This window comes from Ammodytes marinus (genome assembly GCF_949987685.1).
Source record: "Ammodytes marinus genome assembly, chromosome: 12".
NCBI classification, from domain to species: Eukaryota; Metazoa; Chordata; class Actinopteri; order Uranoscopiformes; family Ammodytidae; genus Ammodytes; species Ammodytes marinus.
Genome location: NC_137216.1, coordinates 11,296,010 through 11,312,263, shown reverse-complemented (window position 1 = coordinate 11,312,263; position 16,254 = coordinate 11,296,010). Strand labels below are relative to the sequence as shown.

Here is a 16,254-nt window from a genome sequence, read left to right as displayed (position 1 = left end):
ATTAAGGTCATAAAGTTATAACTTAATTGGTTCCAACATGTAGCTACATTATTGGCAAGTTACTACATTATGGGCTCTTATTACCTTAAAAAATTGATTTTTTAAAAATGTAATTAGCAGTTATTACAAAATTGGCTGCTACACCTTCACACGAGCACAGCTAACTGCCGCCTTGTTTTGAAATTCTGTTATTGGAAATTTAAAACTGGAGCTCCTGAAGTTTCCACCAATATTTGATTTGAGAGAGACACATGGATCTGGTCAAACAGCTTCCCCCTTATGACATTTTGACTTTATGTTCTGGAAAACCCCCCAAGAGGCACTAAACAAAAGATCCCAACACCACTGCACCCTATAGCCTGGTAACTGGGTGACGGCAGACTCATGTCTTTAAGCTAACAAGGCCTATAATCCAGTGCCAACATTAAGTGAAGCACATCCTCCTCCCCACACTCCGCTTGCTTCAGGTTCATACATTCAGTCACTTATTTGGTACATTCATCACTTTTCACAAGGTGGAAGGCCATTACATCAGAGAGCAGGGCCTATCCTTAATATCAGATTTTCTTCACTAGTTAACTGATAAAAGCCAAAATGCTTACTCGTTAGAGGTGTTAAAGGTGCACTATGCAGTTTCAGGGGGAGAGGGCTTTGTATACATTTGCAGAGCCTGCAGTTAGTTTCCCAAACACATTTACTCTACATGTAATTCTTAATATTAAATAATTCCAACATCATAATTCAAAACAAAATTATTTTGAGGCATCTGGAACCAAACGTTAAAAAGTAAACCTGTGGGCCCTGCCAGTGAAAAAGTTACTTTTCAGGTAGATTTCTATTTTTAAAACAGTGTTCCACAAATCCAATTTGACTGTTAGGAAAGTTTGTTTATCCACTTATGAGAATATACCTTAGAAAATGTTCACTTTTCCGACACATCCAAAGTAACATAGCTCACCTTTAAGTTGTGACAAACACCCCTTGAGAGCCAATAGGATGCCTCAAATCCCTCTGTCCCCTCTTACTTAATGGCATTGTGTGCTACTAGTAAACTAGTGAGCACTTTGGGTTGAACCAGCTATCTAGGAGACATTCTTGACCGCATTAGTAAACTAGTAGAAACGGTCCAACTAGAGAACTAGTTCGTTTTTGAGGTTTTACTAGTTAAGTAGTAGAGCAACCTGAAGTCTGATATCAAGGATATGGAATACATTTCTCAAACGGCTTGCCACAAGGGCCTTCTGTCTCATGCTTTATGGGCGGGGCTTGTGAGAGAAATTGTTTCTATTGCTCATTATCAATGTGTGAAACAGACAGGAACACTTGCACTTATATTTGACTGAAGTGTGTCAGTAGATGTATTTGTATCCTGTGAGTGGGAGCATCTGTTACAAGTGTAAGAAATTGCCCCCACAGCATCATGTTGTCGTAGTGTATGTGCTACAATGGGCGTCCATTGTTGAGCAGATGTACAAACAGAGCCGCGTGGCTCCGATGTGTCTTTCATCTTTTTTTGTGCCCATGTGACACTGTCCGTCAATGTAACCGATGAGTTGTGACTCGTTGTCCAGCATTGTCCAGAGTTAATTTCACAAGTCTTAGAACAATTTTCTTCGTGTGTGTGTTTGTGTATTCCCCTGCTCTCAAAAGCAAGCATCCAGCTGTAAATCTTAAATGTCACTGCTTTTCCACATGCTGATACACAAAAAAAGATCCAGGGGGGGGACACTGGTTTGCAGCATCAACAAAGACAAAATGTAGCATGTTGGTGATTAGTGTGAGTTTATGTGTGTGTGTGTGTGTGTTTGTGTGTGTGTGTGTGTGTTGTGAAGTTGATAACGTTGCAGTTCCCAGTGCAGAAAAGGACACAGTTTAGAGGTCCAGAGAGGGGAGGAGTGGGAGCTTATTGTTTGAATTAGTTGTCTTTTTAAAGCAGCTGTCTTTGAGGTGCAGGCTGTAGGACGAGGACGAAAAAAGTGCTAGAAAAATCCAGTAAACAAGGCCATTAACCGAAGAGATAAAGCACAACGTGTGGCTCAATGGACGAAAGTGAACCGTGAAAACAAAGACATTGTAGACCGTGGAGCTTTTCAAATTGAATTCACAGATTCACCCTGCCTTACTTTCAGAAGGTGTTTTACCTCATCCACTTGTGTGAAAGAGAGAGGCAGATAAATGGGGGTTGAAAGCCTGGTGCGTGCCGAGTGACGAAAAAAGCCAGTTGGACATAACAGCAGGGGTTATCCATGGGAAGGAGGGGTGGTGGGTTAGTTGCCTTTTGAGGATATTAAGTTTGTTATTTTTCCGTGTCCCCTCCAGAGTGAGAAAAAAGATGGATATCTCCGAGATGGTTAAAGTTTAAACCTGGGTAGAATTGAGCAGATTTTTGTGAGGTTACTCCAAACCGAAGGTGCTGGTTTCCTCCACAGCGGTGACCAGCTTCTCGTAGAGCATGGAGAAGGACGGGTAAGGGGGGAGGTCCAGGCGATTAAAGCAAGTGTGAGCCCTATGGAGTAGATGCGCACACACACACACACACCCACACACGCACACACACACACACACACACAGAAAAAAAGACACAAACACACACAAACACACCAAGAGTATCAGACAGATGTTAATATGACTCTTCTGTGAGATCAGTCTATACTGTATAACCCATGATATATTTTATTATCAACAATATCTCAAGGAGTCAAGGATACCGGAAGAATGCTTGTTGTCAAAGTCACCTTTAGTACAATCTGACAAACGCAATATATAAATGTAATTCACAGCTACGCTCTCTGTCCCAAGACATCCGCTATGTGTTGGTACTGTGTGTGTGCTGAAAATAAAATAAAAAACCAGTGTTATACACAGCCTGGACTCTGTTAACAGGCATGTGTCTGGCAACGGTGAGCCCCCTTTGTTTACAAACCCTTGTTTGCATGCCAGTTTACAGAGTCTAGGCTGTGTATTAACACTGGATTTTCAGTGTGCACACACAGTTCGGACAGGTAGCAGATAGTGAGCTGATATTCACTGATTTTGACAAAAAGTGATTTTAACAACAAACTTTCTCCTTAATCGCTGACTCCACCTTTAAACTAATAGGCAAATACAGACAGGACATTTCAAATGATCCTCTAACACCTGTATGTATGTGTGTGTGTGTGTGTGTGTGTGTGTATTTAATTTGTTCATATATCTATATCTTGATACAAACATTTTCAGCCTTAACAATTTCCAAATGTATGGTGCCTACACCAGCTGAATGAATGAGCTAATCTAGGTGACAGACCCAGATTCCAAGCATTATAATAGAGCAGAAATGAGATCAGACGATGAATGAAATGAGGCGTCTTACAATAATGAAATAATGAAGTAAATGTGGGAACAACGGTGGAGAGAATGTTAAATCACTTCAATCCATAAAGAGTCAGTGTTTTTCTGGTTTCTTTAAACTGACATATTGCTCCCATTGGTGAGTTGATTGTGATGGTTTCATCTTTTGTAAATCAATATTTCATTTAGCAAGGGAAGGCTGGTGTACAATATAAATGAGTGGTGAGGAAGAAAAAGAAATATAAAATGTCCAAACCGCCCTTCAGCAAAAGGAAAACACACACAACTTCACAACCTTTTGTCCCCGTTAGTCTATTTTTTATTTATTTTTTCCTTTTACAATGCATTAGTGCTCCATCCCATAATACAGCCTACCTGGGTAAGGAGGTGATCTTCCCCCACTTCTCCACACAGAATCTACGCGGTCCATTACTGCCCCGTAAAGAGGCAAATCCCTCGTAGGGAATACTGGAGGTGCCTGTCACAAACTAGAGAGAGGAAGGCCACAAAGAGTTATGAAAGCAACATCCTAAAACAGCATCATCCATGACTCATGTTTGATGTAAATACATAATTTACTTTGTTGTATTCAATCAAGTAGTCTCACATTCCACAAGTTCAATGACAAGAGAAGATTGCATGCAAATGCTATAATCTAGTAACATAAAAAGATAGATTAAAGGAATAGTTCAGTATTTCTTGAAGTGGGGTTGTTTGAGGTACTTATGCATAGTTAATGTCTCGGGCGTATGGAGATGTTAACAGCACAGTCACTTTTAAGGAGTTTGTGGAAGACGACGCTGTAGCGGAAGTACACCTTGTACTGTTACAGAGGGGGCCTTATTCAAGAGACAGTTCTTCTTCTGTATACTGTGGTTCATAAATGTATTATTTCATATCCACAATGAATGGTACTGTATTTCGTCTGCGCTTTCATAATCACTTCTTGTGTGTCTTGAATAAGCTATTGTAGCTCCTAGTCAATCAAATGATTGGAGTGATATATGACCGAACTACCATTGAAAAAAGGTGCAAAAATAAACGGCTGTCTGGTGGCAAACGAAAGCGCGGGGAAAAATCCTACATTTAGCGTACAATCAAATAAATATTTATTTTTTAGGTAAAAAAAAAAGTTTTTTACTGGCCCCCACTGCAACAGTACAAGGCTAACCTCTACTCTCATACACACTCCTTACTGACCGCCATCTCCATAAGCTAACACACAGGCTATGCATAACAACCTCATACAACCCCACTTCAAAGATACTGAACTATCCCTTTAATGTAACATGTACCCTGCAGTGTGCTGGGTGCAGTGCCCACCCAGCCACCACAAGGGGGCAGCCTGTGTGCATGCGGTCTCCCCACTATGTTTACCTGCAGTAGTCTCAGCCTCTGCTCGTTGTTGAACCTCTCCACAGCTGCCCAGAACCAGCGAATCACTATGTGGTTGTCATGGTAACCTAAAGGGGGGGGGGGGGGGGGGAAATAGATTATGATGGTGCATGAGTCAGATGAATAAGAAATAAGCCCCCTGTCCCCATAGTTCTCTCCTCACGATTTCTCCAGTGATTGTTTTGTTGTTGTTGAATGGGCTCATGCTGTTGAATGTTTTATGGCTAGGAGCCGTTGTGTCCAGCCTCAGTCGATCCCTCTATTAAAAGAGCCTCACACTGAGTCATGGCCCGATCGTCAGTTTGAGTTGTCTTGTCTCCTTGCTGCTGGCGCCTTTTCAACTGGATTGGCCAGACCCCTTAAAAAGCCTTTTAATGTGATCTCTTCTTATAAATGGTTTGGACACTGGACACTAGGGCCTTCACAATACGTATTACAATAATTAAATAGCAACGACCCCAGTAAAGTTTCAAGGGCTCGTTAAGGCAGTACATTACAGAAAAATAGACTCAAGTTAATGTCAGCTCAAAATCAAGGTGAACCAAGTGTAGACATATACTTTACTTTCTTTAAGGCGAGACTCTGCAGGAAAAACTATAATCTTTCTTAGCACTATTCTGAAGGTAATTACAGAAGGATTAGTCCATTATAATTTGTTAGATATTGCCTAATTTGCATATTTATTCAAGAACATTGTGATAGAAAAAAATATATTATTTTAATGTCAACAAAGTTTCATGTTGATATATCTAGTTAAAAAAGCTACAATGTTTACCTGTAGTGTCTCACTTTGATTACTGTAAGCAGCACACCCTCTAACTTCACTTCATTTCCTGTATAACATGTATATTAGCACAAGGTAAAAACCTATCTACCAGCTGCAGATTCAAAGGAAACAAGACTCATTTGCTGTGTTTCTTGTGGGCTGGAAGTTGCAGCTCTCGAGTTGTAAATTAAAGTACGTGACTTGAAAATGAGCCAGTGTGTGCATTTGACTTTGGCAATAGTTTGGTCACGTTGCTGTCAGTGTGCCACCAAGGCTTTTCATCTCCATCCCTGCTTCACTGCAGCTCTACAGTACATACCTCCTCTGTACTCTGTGTTGTTCCTCCAGTCTGATAAGTCAATCTCTGCCGTGCCCGCAATCACCAGCTCCAGCTCCCTGGCATCAAACACGGACACCAGTCGCACATCCACCACCTAACACACACACGCACGCACGCACGCACACACACACACACACACACACACACACACACACACACACACACACACACACACACACACACACACACACACACACACACACACACACACACACACAACCCATGAACACATGGTAAAAAAAAATATGGCACAGCCTATTTCATTTGTTGTGGTCTTCCCACACGCATCAGTACAACAGAGTATTAAGGCCCGGTCGAGGAAAAATAAATAAATAAAAAAAATTGTGAGAATAAAGTCGTAATGGTAGCTTATATTACAAGTAACCTACAAAACAAGGGCGAGGGCAGTTGAATGGCAGCGTAGGGCCATGCCACACACACGTTGAAACAGTTCCTAACACAGCCCAAAGGATTAAGCATTTCCTTATTTGAGAAAGAAATAGGCTACAACTTCACAAGATGCTCCACATTCCTCATTTTAATGCAGGGGAAAAGACAATATGTATCTACTCAAATACTAAAACACAGCCTAAAACCACTTTATTCTCATAATATTAAGATGTTCTTCTCGTAAATTTACGTCATCAGATCAGTGGAGGAGCATTGAGACAAGACAGTTAGAGTAGATCATTACTGTGGAGATACACAGTGATACAGATGGAAGGGGGGGATAAACATTACTGTGGGAGTTTCCACCAGTTTGTTTACAGTAAATGTTGAATTTGTTGCGCTTAGCAAAATTGAGGCCTGTAAACTCACAGTGACACACATGTAGGCTATAGCCCGCAGAGAGCCGATAATCTGTCATACTGTCAAGAGCCAAAGAGCTTAAGCAGGGTCGTTTTTTTTGGGTTTGTACCAGTAATGAAAACACATGCGTGAAAGCAGAATTATGAGCACCAGTCCAGATTACAGTCCACTGTTTGTTCAATGTGTCATCATGCAGAGCTTCCACAGCATCAGATGTGAACCACCCCATCTTCTTACAGTTAAACATTGGAATGCATATCACCCTCGTACAAATGTTTCAGAGGGATACCGTCACGTTCAACTGTCAGTCTTCAGAGTTAGAACAGACCACTCCAGGCATGCTGGGTAGGAAAACACGCCCCTTAGATTCAAAGCCAAAGCCATCGGTGCACAAGATTTAAAAAAAAAAATCTGTTTAGTATATAAATAACTCATAAGATACTGTCAAGTGTGGTTAAAAGATAATATGTCATGATGTACTGTGCCATTTATTGCTGCCTTCACGTTTGTTCTTTTGGCTTGACCACAACTATTTGAGCATTTTGTGTTAGAATTAAAAGGTGTAGTCAGCGATTCTAGAGGACGCTTGTTTCACTTTTGTTGGTCACTTTTTTTTGTCAAAATCACTGCTACCTGTTTGTATACTGTGTGTGTGCTGAAGAGAATCTGGTGTATACACAGCCTAGGCTCTGTAAACGGGTATGTAAACAAAAGGGCTTGGACCGACCCGCCGTTGCAACATGCCAGTTTACGGAGCCTAGGTATTAACACTGGATTCTTTTCAGCAATACATAAAGGTAGTAGAACGTGAGAAAGTTTAGAGCTCATGGCCATTAAATGCTAAAAAGAATAAACAGTTGCCCCTTCATAGCTTCATTAATACCCAACACCAAGCGTTGTGTGGTGACTGTACCTCATAGAAGCCTCGGACTAGGCTCTCTGTCTGCTGGGCCACTCCTCTCTCTATACGCCACTTGACCATCCGCTCAATGTATTCCTTCTTGTTCTTCTCCGACACGGGGATACCAGCCCCGCCCGGCTTCAGCTCTCGCTCTGTAATCTGCAGGATCATACACATGCAGATATGCAGTCGCACATTTACCAAAAGCATATTTTTCACGTGTGCATCATCTCGCCTACGAGCTACTTCATGAGTCATGACCTTATCTTGGTTGAGCAGCGTGCATGCTACTTGATAAATACGTATTTCATATGTGACTATTTTTCAAATGGACAATGAAAGGAAAGATATGTACAAAAATATTGAGCATGTGGGGAAAGAAAAAAAACTTCCTACTCCACCTTTCCAGGCATATAAATGCTGGTTTATCGAATCATATGCTTTTTATTTTTATTATATGTGAACTCATTTTTTGAATTTTTGTAATCCCCACGCACCTGTCCAAAGACCTCCTCGTTGACGGTGAAGGTGAGGTCCAGCATGTCCTCGATGTCGTTGTCCTTCATCCACTGCAGGCTCTGGTGGAACTCCTCATCCAGGAACTCCAGGTCACTCAGGTCACATGGGCTGTGTGTGTGTGTGTGTGTGTGTGTGTGTGCGTGCGTGCGTGCGTGCGTGCGTGTGTGTGTGTGTGTGTGTGTGTGTATGTGTGTGTGTGTGTGTGTGTGTGTGTGTGTGTGTGTGTGTGAGGGCAGGCAGAGGTTACACACAGCTTAAACACAGGGGGGCAACAAGGTATTGATGGGTTTGCCCTGCTCATTAGGCTCAATGTAAGAACATAGTTGAAAGGTCAACTACCTCATTCAGACAGGGAGAGATAACTATCCCCAAATATAGCTAATGGTATTATTTATTAGCTATACAGTATATTATATACTATTATAGCTATTTATTGAATATATTACTTATCTTATTTTATCATTTGGTCATTATTGCACCATTGGTCAGAGAGAAACATCATTTCGATTCCTATGTCCTGTCCTATGTCTAGCTATTATTGCAGAAATTGACGAAAAGGTTGACTTGACTTGACTTGACTTGGTAGTAAAACATCACATATAGTGAGATGCATGAAAAGAATGGGTTTGCTTCAATATATAATGTATGCAGATAAACCCTTTGAGATGAACTATTTCAGTCGAAGCTACTCAGGAAAGGACATTTCCAGATATAAGAACCATGTTGATGGGACAATCTGAGTTATACTCATGCTATTGAAGTCACTAATAAAAGCTTGTTTTCATTTTTTTTCTTCTAATATTCCTTAAGTATATTTTCATATCCCCTTCCCATCATGCATTGGGTGATGTAAACAGGAAGTAGAATCGAGCTGCCAGGTGGAGGTGGATTCAAGGGTATCTGGGGGTCTGGCTTATCACAGGTGAAGGGAGTGCTAAATTAGGTTGGTAATGAGGGGGCGTGGCTTCTCCCCTCATGATGTCATAAGGGGGAGAGAAATCTGCCTGGGGGTTCTGAACAAAGGTTTTCACAAAGATGGAGGTAGAGAGAAAGAGACAGGCTTGTTTTTCTCATACTTTGGGAATCTCTCGATACACCCACCAACCAACAGACCCATATTAATGTTGAAAAAAAAAATAGGTGACCTTTAAAATACATTTCTATTCGTTTGTAATTTTGTAAAGACATGCTTGTGGGCACAGTTATAGTGGAGCCACAAAAAGGATCCATGTTGCTTGAGAAGTAATGGCTTACCATTCCATAAAACATCTGTCCTTTGGCAGACTTCTGGCTGTGTTTTAGGTTGTTAGGACAAAGCTATTAATAAGGATGCTGCTCCTACTCATAGAGGACGCGCTGCCAGCTGCTGGCTGAGAGGATCTGAATGGAACACTGGTATTCTCAGCATGATCTTCTAGAGTTAGTGAGGTGGGATATGATTGGTTGTGCAGGCTGCCATGGAAACACAAGTCAGATAGTAGGGTGTGGATGAGGGACTCACATGCGAAGAAGCCCCTTGTAGAAAGGCCGGGTGAAGAAGGCATCCAGCAGGTACTGATGAACCAAGGCCAGACCCAGGATACGCCCACTGAAACGAAACCTAGACACAACACAAAACTGTGAATACAGGCATCAGAATCACAACTGGATTTGAACAGTCCCCTTCCCCTCATAGGTTTGGTGTAGCCTGCTGTGAGTACCAGATGGATGGGGACTTACTCTATCAGATGTTGACAGTAACAAGAGAAACATAGCAAATTGATCGTAAGTCCTCTTTCTGTGGACGCGTTACCATTGTGGAGGTTCTTTTATATAACTGGTTGATACAGACTTATAACCCCTGTCAAATTAACTAAATATACTTTATTATTTTAACTAACTAGTTTAGTTTAGTTTATTTATTTAGCACACATTAACAATTAATGGTGCAAGGAGGGAACGAAGCCCAATGGGCTTGTACAGAGTTCCACCCCATCAATAATCACAATGAAATCATATTCAGGCTAACAAATAAACTCTAGAAATTAAGGAGACAAGGTACATAAATACTCAAAATAATCAAAAATAGATGGAAAAAAAATTTGATAAATACATGTCAAAAATAATGAAAAAATGAGAAAGAAAAAGAAAAAGAAAAAAGCAAAGGAGAAGACAGGAGGTGATTAGAAGATTCACAAAAAGATAAGATGTTTTTTAAGCTGCTTTTTAAAGCGTGAGTGGGATGATATGGATCTTAAAAGGGGAGGTAAGACATTCCATAATTACTGTCATCTACCTGACACTTTCAAGTGTAGAGAAGCAAAATGAACTTCTATACATTGTGTGACTCAAGAAGTAAGAGATTCTGGAGGGACAATGAAATCATGATGAATTTGTCTGTGAGTATTCCATTATAATCCAAGATGATATTGCAACACCTGTACCTACCACATTTTATTTTGAGAGTCAAAGAATTTGTTGATTTTTCTGTACTGCAGGCAAAAAGAAATCTGTTTTGCCTGCAGAAAAGAAATCTGATGCACCGACAATTGGTGCTGCAGCTTGGATCAAGAATATGGCACAATGTACATTATGTTAATGGGAAGGTTAGAGGAGCGGCTCATCTTTGGAACTGATCTATGAAGACGCTTCTTGATCCTATATCTCTTTCAGAGAGATTGACAAAAAAAGGAAATATTTATTTATTTATTAAGTGCCACTAGGTTTGTCCAACATGAAATGAGTAACGCCTGAAGAGTTTACGTAGCAACATGTGCTTTATGGAGAATAAAGCACATGTTGCCGCAGCTTATGAAAATATGATTTTCTTGTCTAGTTGTCTGCCAATTTATTCTTTGGTCTGATTGGCCATCCATCCATCCATCCATCCATCCATCCATCCATCCATCCATCCATCCATCCATCCATCCATCCATCCATCCATCCATCCATCCATCCATCCGTCCGTCTGTCCGTCCAGCCATCCATCCATCCATCCATCGCCACTGAGGCTAAATTGAATGGTGAGCCAAGAATCGCTGATCCAAATTTGCGCACAGCACCCCACAAATGACTTCTATTTTTGGGATCAGCTGTCAGAGCAGATAAGATGAACGCTTTACAGTCAGCACAGCAGCAATCTGACTTCAACAAACGTACATCAGACAGACTGGTAACCATAGCTACAGCACATACAGCAGATCCATACATTAAAGGGAAAGCTCACCATTCATGGTGGTTGTCTACAAAGGCAGACATGGGGCTGATCTGCACAGTGTACGTGTCATTGGCTGAATACTCAAACAGGCCGTAGTACGGGTTGAACAGTTCTCTGGACACCAGGAAGAAAAACTCTCTGGAGGGTCCACTGTAGTCCAGCCTGCAATCATCACAAATGATAATACACATATATGTATAAGTGTCTTGTTCTTCTGAATATACTGTGCAATCACTTTAAGTACTTAAAGGTCACATATCATTCTAATTTTCAGGATCAGAATTGTAATTTGGATTGTACAGAAACACAGTGCAGAAGTAGTTCTCTTTGCACCCACTTGCTCCAGCAGCTCTTTCACCAGAAGACTGGTACATTTTTCTGGGTTTATCAGAATTGTGTGTGTGTGTGTAATTTGTACATTTTGAAATTCAAGATAAGAATGAATGCTCAGCAAAAAATCCCCCCTGGATCCATTGGCGCAAGTGTGAAATATATGCGTGCGTGCTGTGCAAAGCATGATAACAAGATCCTCACCCGTCCTCGCCCACAAAGCTGACGTAAAGTTTACTCCTCTGCAGGTCTTTGCGGGAGTAACACATGATCTGATTGAAGGCGTCTTCCAGGAGGTGGTCCCTGCGTATGATGAGCCTGGGGGCACACACACACACACACAACACATACACACACACACACACACACACACACACACAATGTCTTAGTATGTAGAACTCAACACTTTTCAAGGAACCTGTCTATTCAGTTTAATAGCATGGCTCATTGATGTGTTTCCCGTGTGTACATTCAGTTTGTCTCTGGATGTCTCAAACCTACTTGACTTTCCCCGGCCCCTGTCCATAACCCTTGGTCTCCAGCTTTCGGTAGAAGTTCCTCAGCTTAGCCTCAAAGTCTCGCTTATAGGGAGCAGGAGCACGGGCGTTGGCTCGCTGGGTGCCTGGGATAGGAGAGAGAGAGAGAGAGAGAGAGAGAGAGAGAGAGAGAGAGAGAGAGAGAGAGAGAGAGAGAGGGGAAGGAAGAAAAGGGCAGAGGAGAAATAGACAATGAAAGTTAGTTGTCACATAACAGAGTGGTAAACAGACGGACAAAAGAGGGAGAGAAGCAGACAGAGAGATTGAAATGAAGTGAAACTTTAATGGCCCCAAGCGGAGATTGACCTTAGCCTGAATAGTGAATGGGGAAAAAAAAATCACTTTTTGTCAAAATCAGTTCACAGAGCCTAGAGCCTAGTATTAACACTGGATTTCTTTTAACTTTACAACTGTGTTTTAACCACTTTCTGTTCCGCTGATATATGGCACCATATGGGATAAAACATCCCATATGGTGCCATATACATCTTAGCCCTGGGAACATTGGGATGACGTCATTAACTACCTGTCCAATAGCATTGTTTTAATGTGTGATTAAATAGCTTAATACATGTGATGTTATGTAGATGTAAAGAAACAATGTGAGTGTTCCTTTAAAGAATGTCTACTGTATAGTATGTGTGAGTGAATTCAAATCTATAATTCATTTCATATCTTTTTAATCAAAAAGTGACATATGAAGGCACCAAGGAAATTGCTTCTGTTATATATTAAGACAATGTAAGCCAAACCTCATGGCGGAAGGCTTGAAATGTAATAAAACGGTAAGAATTTAATAAAGAAGAGATAAGGTCTATAATGGCAATAAAGCTTAGCAGAGCATTGGTGGATGCAGACACAGCGAGTGAGACAGAGACTTGCCAGGGGAGCTCTGAGGAGACGCTGAGGCCAGGCAGTAACTCGGGAGAGAGGGCGGGACGTATGACATCACTTCCTCCTCAAATAAACTGCAGTCAAGAGAGAGGTAGAGTAGGAAGAGAACTGACGTATTAAAACCAGAGAAAGCATACATACACCATAGAACAGAGTAGCATGAGCAGAGGGGGCTTACAGTATGGATGTTGTTAATTGTCTGATTTATCATACATTTTGTTCTTAAAAATCATGCCGAAAATGCATTTTTAAGAGCTTTACATAATGTACATTTATTTATTTAATGAAGAAAGTCTTTATTTATGTATGATTAGGTAGATATTGCCAAATGTGCATATTTATTCAAACATTTCTGAAAAAGAAATAATTATTTTAATGTAAGTAATCAACTGGCTTGATATTATCTATAAGTTAAACATGTTAACCCCATTCACCTGCAGTGTTTCACCCTTAAAGAAGCGGTGAAGCTAATTAGTTATAATTTTCACAAGTGGCCAATAATTAGTCTCCACCCCTACACACACACAGACACACACACACACACAGACACACACACACACACACACACACACACACACACACACACACACACACACACACACACACACACACACACACACACACACACACACACACACACACACACACACACACACACAGTACTCACCTCAGCAGCATGACCAGGTCAGCGTCGCTGGAGAGACGAGCCAGCCCACTGACTCCCTCACTGCGAATAAACTGCACCTTCTCCCTGCGCACACACAAACGCACACACGCACACATGACACACACACGCGCACACACACATGCACACACACAAACACACACGCACGCACACACACGCACACACAAACACGCACACACAAACACGCGCACACAATCACGCGCACACACATACGTCAGGGGGTAAACGGACACTCAATGCATTGGGATGAAAGGTTAACTGTGTGTTCAGGATGACTGATGATCATAATGATGATAGTGGAGGTGGGCTAGAGAGGGAAAGGGACATTACTTGAGCGAGTGGTTCCTGGCCAGCTCGGGTTGCCTTTCCTGCAGGATGTCAACGATGTTGGGTTGCCGTAGAAACGCCACGATCTTGTCATTGTAGGCTGGAGAAAAAACAGGAGGAATGTGTCTTGTGAGTGTTAACACACCTAGCCGCCAATAATGTGATAACGGATGATGTAATGATACTTGCCAATAATGTCATCATTTTTTTTCCATTTTTAATGCTACACATGTGAATGCCAATAATGTAGTAATGTGCCAATAACGTAATACAATTTCTAAACCGATAACGTAAAACATTTTTGCCCATTATGTAGAATAGTGGTTGTTTGTGCGGCCCAGGTCTTTAAGCAGGTATTTAAAAAAGGCAATAGTGAAGAAATGTGACCCTTTATAGTCAATAAATCAAACTTAAATAAACTGATATGAATATATTATTACATTATTGGCTCCAGTTATTACATTCATAAATATTGTTTTAAAAACCAGGTTAATAATGTTAGAACCAGCCAATTATGTATGTATTATGTATGCCTACCAACTTATTAAATAAATCATGTGGAAAAAAAGTCATAACGCTATTGGCAAGTTAATACATTATCGGCTATTATTACATGAAAAAACGATACATTATTACGTCATTGGTCGTTATCGGTTATGACAATATTGTCTGTTACAACACTTCATTCATTTGTATCCATTGCATTTTTGCACACTTGGAACCTGCCTGACTTACCCACAGGCACCGCGTCTTGGTACTGACTTCGTGTGGAGCCGCTGAAGGTGCTGGAGGGGCGGGGCATGATGGGGGGCGTGCTTTGGCGCGAGTCGTCCACCACCTGGGACAGAAGGAGACACTAACAGTTCAGGTCGCGTCCTAGTCCTGAGACCCATCCGCCTGCCACTCAACTCTAAACCTCTGCACACACCATGTTATCGGGAATAGTTCAACATCAGAAAGCGTTCCTGTAACTGTGTTGTACAAGTTATGTCATTTTAGAATAAAGTACATACTGGAAAGAAACCAGGAAGTGCCCGTAATGGTCACGTATGTATTTGGTTCTGAAATGACATAAAGTGTAAAAAAAAAATAAGGGAGCACAAACATAACGTGATAAATAAACAAGTCCCAACAAGCGCACAGGAGCGTTTGGTGATGTTGTAAGTGTATCTTTTGCACCTGCTCCCCTTGAATACCACTGTTTGAGCTAAGCTAAACTGGATGAGAACCATCAAAAAAAAAAAAAAACAATGCATCCGCTCTCAACAAGGAAGCGGACTATTAGTTGTGAACACAGCTTATATTCTCATAACTGAATAAACTAAATAAATTTGGATCTGTGGAACACTGTTTGAAGTTAGAAAAGGCTACCAGTTTTGTTTACAAACATATTCCTCATGTTCCGGGGGGGGGGCATCAAAATCATTTTGTTTTGATTGATGACAGAATTATTGAAAACTAAGACTTATGTACATGCAGTGTAAGTATGCGTTGAAAACTAAATGCAGGCCTTGCAAATGTAAACACATTTGTAAACTGCATACTACACCTTTAACTTAATCTCTCGTTTCTGCAAACCGTTTCACAAAGAGTACCACACATCCAGCAGCCATTTGTCTCAGCTCATTTCAGTATTGTATAGAAAATATCAGATAACCAGATAAATTAACCCAATAATGTTTCAGATCTTATGGATTAAGGAGGCAACAAAAGACATATGTCATGTTGTGTTTGTTATTCTGTTTGTAGTTATCATACTATGGTATCACTATTAAATTGACAAGCAGTTATCATTCTTACATACAGTAGAGTTTAGGAAGAGATGAGTGGAAACAAGATAGGAACAATGGTGCATCTGTCTGTTTTCCTTACTAAATCAACATAGGAAGAAGATGTTCAGTCATTCCAGTGATACAGTAGGATATCAAGAAGGACTAAGTGAAAGGCAACTAGATCTGCCATTCTAGTCTTGGAATCAGGTGATGTTTCATTGCACTAAACGGATTGTGTCAAAGGTCAACATTGGTAAATTAAACTGTATTTAACTTTTTACTGCTGCTTGGACTTGAATTTCTAACAGTGCTCATGTCAAGACTCCAGCACAGGACTAGCAGGATAACTTGCCCTGCCTTAGCCTACAATACAGAAGCCCTCTATGGTTTTTCTCCTTCAGAGTGGCCTCTGCAAAGGGGGCACTCGTGGTGTAGTGGTTAGAACCCTCCCTC

The 16,254-nt window shown here is 41.0% G+C and overlaps 1 protein-coding gene across 1 annotated transcript in view; it reads right to left on the bottom strand.

Annotated features, from left to right (window-relative positions):
• Nucleotides 1-2,368: 2,368 nt before the first annotated feature.
• The window catches only part of hecw2a (HECT, C2 and WW domain containing E3 ubiquitin protein ligase 2a), a gene marked incomplete at its 5' end in the record, with an annotated part of 31,556 nt that continues 17,670 nt past the window's right edge, over nucleotides 2,369-16,254 (bottom strand). The window contains 14 exons of the mRNA XM_080037581.1: nucleotides 2,369-2,506; nucleotides 3,706-3,818; nucleotides 4,708-4,793; nucleotides 5,811-5,925; nucleotides 7,555-7,701; nucleotides 8,040-8,169; nucleotides 9,563-9,661; nucleotides 11,267-11,419; nucleotides 11,792-11,905; nucleotides 12,089-12,209; nucleotides 13,006-13,091; nucleotides 13,685-13,768; nucleotides 14,033-14,129; nucleotides 14,765-14,867. Of these exons, the coding sequence (XP_079893707.1) occupies nucleotides 2,395-2,506; nucleotides 3,706-3,818; nucleotides 4,708-4,793; nucleotides 5,811-5,925; nucleotides 7,555-7,701; nucleotides 8,040-8,169; nucleotides 9,563-9,661; nucleotides 11,267-11,419; nucleotides 11,792-11,905; nucleotides 12,089-12,209; nucleotides 13,006-13,091; nucleotides 13,685-13,768; nucleotides 14,033-14,129; nucleotides 14,765-14,867 (1,560 nt within the window). The 3' untranslated portion in view covers nucleotides 2,369-2,394. The remainder of the gene's footprint in view (nucleotides 2,507-3,705; nucleotides 3,819-4,707; nucleotides 4,794-5,810; nucleotides 5,926-7,554; nucleotides 7,702-8,039; nucleotides 8,170-9,562; nucleotides 9,662-11,266; nucleotides 11,420-11,791; nucleotides 11,906-12,088; nucleotides 12,210-13,005; nucleotides 13,092-13,684; nucleotides 13,769-14,032; nucleotides 14,130-14,764; nucleotides 14,868-16,254) is intronic.